The sequence below is a fragment of the Papilio machaon genome, chromosome 5 (genome assembly GCF_912999745.1).
Source record: "Papilio machaon chromosome 5, ilPapMach1.1, whole genome shotgun sequence".
Lineage (NCBI taxonomy): Eukaryota > Metazoa > Arthropoda > Insecta > Lepidoptera > Papilionidae > Papilio > Papilio machaon.
In genome coordinates, this window is record NC_059990.1 from 6,293,581 (window position 1) to 6,300,613 (window position 7,033).

A 7,033-nucleotide genomic window follows, 5' to 3' on the forward strand; every position below is an offset into this window, starting at 1 on the left:
TGTTAAAGAAAAAATTAAATTCATTTCATTATTTAAAAAAAAAAAAAACATCGGTATAAAACAACAATTTTATCCTAATCAAAATCAACTGTATTTTATATAAAAAAACTAACAATTGACCAAAAACCAAGTCAAACACCAAATTCTTCAAATGTTGTCAACTGTAACAATAGAAAAAAAGGTAAATATAAATTAATTAACAGTGGTAGACGTCAGCAACAACATCAGTTGCACGAATTGTCCTCGCTCAGTGAAATACCACGACCTCACAGAAGACAGGCCTCAAGTGGAAGTAATTCCAAGTACAGTCTGATGTGTGTGGTGCCGGAGGCTTAATTTTAGTCCTCTTTCCCTGAAACCTAATTCGCCGAAATGGCGAAGCGACCACTGCCCGTAGATATTCGCAATTGCAGATGTGTTGCCTACCCTCAATCGACGAAGGAGGAGACGTACAAAAAGAGAACATTTAACCTCCATATGCATCTCCTCCTCCCAACAAATCCACCTCCCCTTCCCATACTTTCCTTATAAGAAAAGGGATGGGAAGTGAAAAAGAACTAAAATTAGTCCTCCAGCACGAATATTATTAGAAGAAATAAAACTAGTGGAAATCTTTACCAGACTATACAAAAAAATAATTAAAAAAAATTAAAAACAGTATCCACACAGTAAAAACAGTCTTATCTATTATAACATTTTACAGTAAACATAATTTATATTAAATTAAATATTTCATTTTTATTTGACAACAAGTAGAATAGAATAACTTACCAATTCATTCCTCGTTACTCTTACTGAGATCGCTGCCAGTTTCGCTGACAGAAGTGGATCGTATGCTGATGGAGGTCTCTTTAAACTGGCTGATGAAGTCCAGCAGTTTCTGCAGGTTCCTCTGCGTGTTGATCTGATCAGCGAGGAGTTGCCGCTTCTCCTCATTGTGCTCGTCCAGGTTCTCCTTCAGAGTCGCCGCACGCGCTTCCAACTTGCTTAGTTCTTCACATAATTCTATGTTCCGTTGCTGTAAGCGTTTATGTTCCGCTACTTTATCTGGAAATGTATATAAAAATTGACATTTATTAGAATAATTTTAGACTAATTCAGCGTATGTATTAAAGCTGGATCACGTGTTTCATGATTAAGTCGCTTAATATATAGATTCGTATAATTATATTAAGTTTACAACGCGTTTGTGCAATGTACAAGAACCAAGGCAGAAAAATATTTAAAAAAAAATATATATTTTTAGTAAAAACAAAATGCACATATTTTAACTGTCTTTTTTCAATGTAAAAAATAAATCGAAATCATAGAATCGTATATTATTGTAAGAATTAGTATGTCAATACTGTATGGTGTCTAACAGATCACTACTCAGAATCGTTTACGGGATGATTTTTTAATGTTTACTTTAAGATAATTAGCGTACAAAGTGACCATATGTGTTACCTCTGAATATCTGTACCGGAGGGCAAGCGGGCGGGCAAGCAGGCGGGCAGGCGGGCGGGCAAGCGGCGGGGTCGGGCAACGGCGCCCGGCAACTGGCACAGCGACCACGAGCAGCACAGCCCGTGTGTTGCCATGTGCCACACATAGCACAACACACCAGCAAAGATGGCACATCTACACACAAAATAATAATATTTTTTTACATGTACATTATAAAGTATACAAATACAATCAAGATGACCGATTCGCCGAAATAGCGAAGTGACCGCTACCCATAGACATTCACAATCGCAGATGTGTTGCCTTTAATCCACGCACTATGCATCCCCTCCTTCATCAAATTCTCCTTCTAATATTTTCCTTGATAGGAAGGGAAACAAGACTAAAATTAGGCTCTATCACATATATATTTTTTAATTAATTAAAGTAAAATCTCACCATTTCTGCCACAACTGTGACATACTTTCTTGATCGCCGGCTCCACAGTGAGCCCCGCAGGTAACTGTGAGAGCCAATTGGCTGCGCTCTGACTCCAACCTAATTAAAATATGTTATTACTTTATTAACAGTGAGTTCCCACTAACAAATACATGGTCCAGATGTTTTAGTTTGGTTACAGAACTTTTTTATTGACAAATAGCGATACAATCGAACCTTAATAAGTGAGAAACCTTTATAAGTGAGTGTCTATATCCAGTATTGAAGGACATAAAGCGAGAAACTCAGGTCCCTAGGACTCTTGTATATCCAGATCTCACCGAAGGGCACTATATAACATGTTAAATGCCACAAATTCGCATTGCAATATTCCCATATGCATGCCAAAATATTCAAATATCTTGACAGCTCGGTAGTACGACATGAATTAATGAATTACACTGGTCAACAAAAAAATTTTTTTTTTTTGCGCATGGGTTTTACTTATTTAATAATTATTATATAACTACATATATAAACAAAAATGAGATTACAAATCGAAAATATTTGCTTTTTAAGAAATTAGAGCGATTTAACCATTTTTGATTTTCGTGCCCAAAGAATACCGGTCTTTGCGCTCTATCGGTGTAAAAAGAGAGTTTAGAAGAAGTGTAGTAGTGTTTCTTTCGCTGCTTGTTGAGTACGACAGTATATGTGTTTGGTTGTTACTGAGAAATAACGCGTTTCATTTTTTTTCGCTGTATCAACCTGTACAAAATGGCTACTAGACATTGTAAACGAGACGCTGACTAGTTTTGCTATATTTGCGGTTCATTTATTAAAGTGAGAGAGAAAAAGTATGATTTAAGTACAAATTTAAATACTTGCGAGGCATATCAAGCTTACTTCAATCTACCTGTTAAAAATCAAGACAAAAAAATGGACTCTACACGTGTCATGTAACTCTTGTAGCTACAATCTGGACGGTGAGTTTATTTCCTCTTTTTTGTTAATTTTATTAACTATTTTATACTCGTACTAACATTAATTAGATTATATATATTATATTACGTCTTATTTTAGGTTGGTACCGAGGTGAGAAAACAGCAATTAAGTTTGCAGTGCCGAGAACTTGGAGGGAACCCAGTGATCACACCGACTGTTGTTTTTGCATTGTAAATCCACTCAGAGGTAAACATTCAAAGAAAACATTTTATCCTGATCTACCATTGACATCCGCTCCAATACCACATACAGAAGAAAATCCTGTACCTGCTCCTCGTAAGTTGGGAAATCAACTACTTTCTCAAGGCAGCCATCAATCTCGGTGTTAATCTGTATCCGTACAATCTGAATTCGTTTTTGAAACTGAATCAAAAATACCACACCTCATCAACTCTGAAGATCTCAATAACCTAATAAGAGACTTAAATGTACCAAAAAGTAAAGCAGAGTAAATTTGAGAGACGTTACCAAGGCCAGTATACGGAAAGCATGATGGGAGATTATAATTGGGGTTTAATAAAGAGAAACTTGTACTGAACATGATAGGAAAAATAAAACTGTTCAGTTTTAAACATTGTAACACTCTTTTAAAACTTCTATTGTAAAAAAAATCTTAAATTGATGTTCGGTGTCTTTAATAAATCACCTCTATGTCAGTTTTTTATGTATTTTCATTAGTTTTTAATTTTCCAATTTTTTACTTATAAAAGCAAATTCAGAATTATTTTTTGTTCTTATTCTTATTTCTAGATATAAAAGCAATAAAAATAAGTTACGTTTAACCCGTGCGCAAAAATGCTGTAGACCGGTGTTATATAATAATATTAATAATACCTTTGTTTTCTGTTGACGATCCTGAAGGTGATCCTTCACGTGATGACTTCACTTGACCCTGTAATATTCATTAAGTATATAGAAGACACAAAAATAATAAAATAATACACAAAAAAGTACTAACAAAATTTTGTTCTTCTTGTGTTGCGTTTAAAAAAAAAATCTTCAATATATCCAAATATTAACATTATATTCCATTGAAAAAACTATGCAACATAATTAGTTATTTTATTTACAAAGAAAATGATAATTTTCATACAGATTTTCGAACGGTAAAAATGTATATGTATAAATCACATTACCTGTTGTTTTTTTAACTTTGCAGAACGCGTCTGCGGCGGATCACTATGTGACTGCAGATACGGAAATTGGTTCAATTTCTTTCGTTTCTGAAAAATTTCAAGCAAAATTAATGGAGATAGACATTTTAAATTATTTTATACATAAGCAAACTTGACATATATTTTTTAATTTATACAATACTAGCTTTCGCCCACAACTCCATCTATACAGACATAAAAAACTTAATAATCCTATTTATTTTTTAGACTATGTTCTAAATCTAGACCTAATTTAAGCGACATGTAGCCGATCTGTAGATACATTCTAACAAACAAACATCCATCCATTCATCCATCTAAACATTCACATTTATATAGTAAGAAATAAGACTAGAAATAAGTATGTATGTATGATCTATATTAAATGTTTCTTAATGTTTTCTAATCAAAGTTCTAGTCTAAGAATATTTCCTACATATTATTTTTTTATTTCATTGTAATTAACAATTTAGTTATTGTCTACTTACTGGCAGCATATCAAAGTTTCCATAAATGAAGTCACTATTTGCAGTTGTAGTTGTTCTTCTTTTTCGACGTTCATTCCTTTTCTTTTCCACTAATTCTCTCTGTTGATGTGTGATAAGGCCTATTAATCTGAAAAAAAAAATTATGAGATTCATTTAATTGTAACATGTATCATTAATATAATATAGTTATTAGATTTTACCTTTTTGCTTGTTTTTTCAGAATCGCTCGAAAAACCATTAAAAAATAAAAAAATTATTTACTTACAAATAACAATAAAAACGGCATCTTTTAGTAATAAAATAGATGTTGAAACTTAGGTAAGGTGTTTTGAGAATTTCAAAAAAGATTAAAAAATAAAAATATTCAACAAAATTTTCTTGTGTTATACTTCCAATATTTTAACTAAAAGATGAATTTTGGTTTCTCAAGATACTGCAATACTACTTAAGGTAAAATAATTATGCTTACCTCATGAAGATCTCTTGTGGCACCAGCTCACCAGATTCCGGCAAAGGCGGAGGTGATGGAGTGGGTGATGGCTCATGATCCTGTGATGAGTCGGAATCTGATCGCTGCTCACACCATTGTTGCTGTTCAACTTTAGTGCCTCTGTATATTGTATATTTCATATTAATTCATTACAGAATAAGAACTTCTTATTTTAATTCACTATTTAAAATACTGGTCTTATTTAAAAAGATTTTTTTTTTTGTCTGATTGAAAAAATTACAAAAATGTGATCTTTCCTTCTAATAAAATGCACAAAAATAAAGCCCCCAAAAAATATTACTATGTTTTAAACTGTCAATAAATAAGAAGTATGTTAAGCCTGTTTAATTTTTTTTTTGTTTAGTTGTTTCTTTCTTAACTTTCTAGAACATAAAAAATACATAAAACACTTACATTAAAGCTTCTTTGACTTTCTTAAGAGCATTTGTAAAATTATTTCTGCTGTCATGAACTGTATTTGATAACTGAGATATATTCTTATTGTATTTACCATTACCATCATTTTCACTTGTATTAGAGTTTTCTTTATCATTAAAAGACTTTAATTCATGTTCTGAATCAGAAGCATTAGTTCCCTCGTTACTTTCCGATTTTATCAATATTTCATTTAATACGGATGGTTTCAATAATGATATGGATCTGTTTCTACTGCGATATTGTAACTGATGGTCCCGTAATTGCTGAGCCACATAACGAGTCTCATTTTCAATACTGACTTGCTTATTCCTTGCTTTAAGTCGCTGCTGATAAAGTATCAGTTCTCTACGTAATCTATCAACTACGGTTTTCTGAAATTAGAAATTTTATTTGTAATACAAATTGATACTTAAGTCATATACTACATTTATAAAAATTTAGAACAAATTTAATTCCATTTAACAATAGTTCTAGATTACTATTATATAAATAAACTGTGATGTGCTTTGTAACTAGCAAAAAATAAACGAAATAAAAGACTCACTTGACTTCTTCCAATAGCGATAATTTCTTTTTCTGCTTCCTTAACTTTTATTTTTAGATGTACATTCTGAAAAATAAATTTAGTTTAGCAAAAACTATTATTAAAGTAAAAAAAAAAAACAGTAATGGTAAACATAACTTACATTTTCGTCTTCTTGAAGTCGCGCAACCCAAATCTGGAAGTTAAGAAAAATGTTTATACTTGTTTAGTTGCTACATAGTGACTACAATAAAAGTTTATCAAAATTATGGAACATTATCCAGAAATAAAACTTGCCTGATGAACTCTTATTGCATTTTTCAAGTCAGTTTGTGTTTTGCGAATATCTTCCTTTATTTCATTAGATACTTCCATGATCATACATAAAATAATATACTTCTAGTTATAAAACACATCACATAATTTTAACTTTAAATATACTTTTGTTATATTACGACGATCTATAAGTAAATAATTAATTTATTATGATATAAAGTCAACTTTTGGTTCGCAGTCACAGTTTAACAAAAAAAACTCTCCAAAGGAAACACTGATATCTGAATGTTAACTATTCGGAAACACTATTTAAATACTTTTTTATGAATGTTAGGTGTAGAGATTTATTTACGTAAACTAAGAGAGCACTAATTTACGAAAAAAGTTCTTGACTTTATTGATAATGCTTTTATTTAAAGAAAAGTAACAAATATTCTAAAATTTACATTCAAACTATACTATATATAAATATACTAAGTGTGACAACTCGGAAGTCGGAAGTTACAAAATTTTTGGACTGCAAAGTTTTACAACTACGACATTCGAATATAAATCTAATTCCAAGGTGTTAAAATTTAAAATAAATTTTGTATCGTAGAACAAACAGAAAGCGAAAGTATATATAAACTATTCGGGATACGTAGACATTTACAAATTGTTGGTATTATTTTTCTATAAAATTTTAAATAATATTATAATAATCTTTTACAAATGGTATATGAAAACTATAATATATGATAAATAAGATCACAAAAAGAACTCTCTAAATTGCATTTAAAAGAGCTACATGAATTGT

General features: G+C 31.1%; 1 protein-coding gene across 1 annotated transcript; it reads right to left on the reverse strand.

Annotated features, from left to right (window-relative positions):
• Positions 1-775: 775 nt before the first annotated feature.
• LOC106713532 (PHD finger protein 21A) lies at positions 776-6,416 on the reverse strand. Its single transcript, XM_014506346.2, has 11 exons — positions 6,259-6,416; positions 6,125-6,157; positions 5,983-6,048; positions 5,415-5,809; positions 4,980-5,120; positions 4,511-4,637; positions 4,005-4,091; positions 3,703-3,760; positions 1,885-1,983; positions 1,447-1,620; positions 776-1,047 (listed from the first exon to the last, which is right to left on the reverse strand). The coding sequence occupies exons 1-11, from the start codon at positions 6,340-6,342 to the stop codon at positions 776-778; spliced, it is 1,536 nt and encodes a 511-aa protein (XP_014361832.2). The 5' UTR covers positions 6,343-6,416.
• Positions 6,417-7,033: the final 617 nt, after the last annotated feature.

What these genes read in the sequence shown, in the direction of transcription:
- LOC106713532 (XM_014506346.2), bottom strand. Translation starts at nt 6,342, where the DNA reads ATGATCATGGAAGTATCTAATGAAATAAAGGAAGATATTCGCAAAACA. An exon ending in ATCGTCAACAGAAAACAAAG is followed by an intron (nt 1,984 to 3,702) that starts GTATTATTAATA and finishes TATTTTAATTAG; the next exon opens with GTTGGAGTCAGAGCGCAGCC. An exon ending in TCCGGTACAGATATTCAGAG is followed by an intron (nt 1,048 to 1,446) that starts GTAACACATATG and finishes ATACATTTCCAG; the next exon opens with ATAAAGTAGCGGAACATAAA.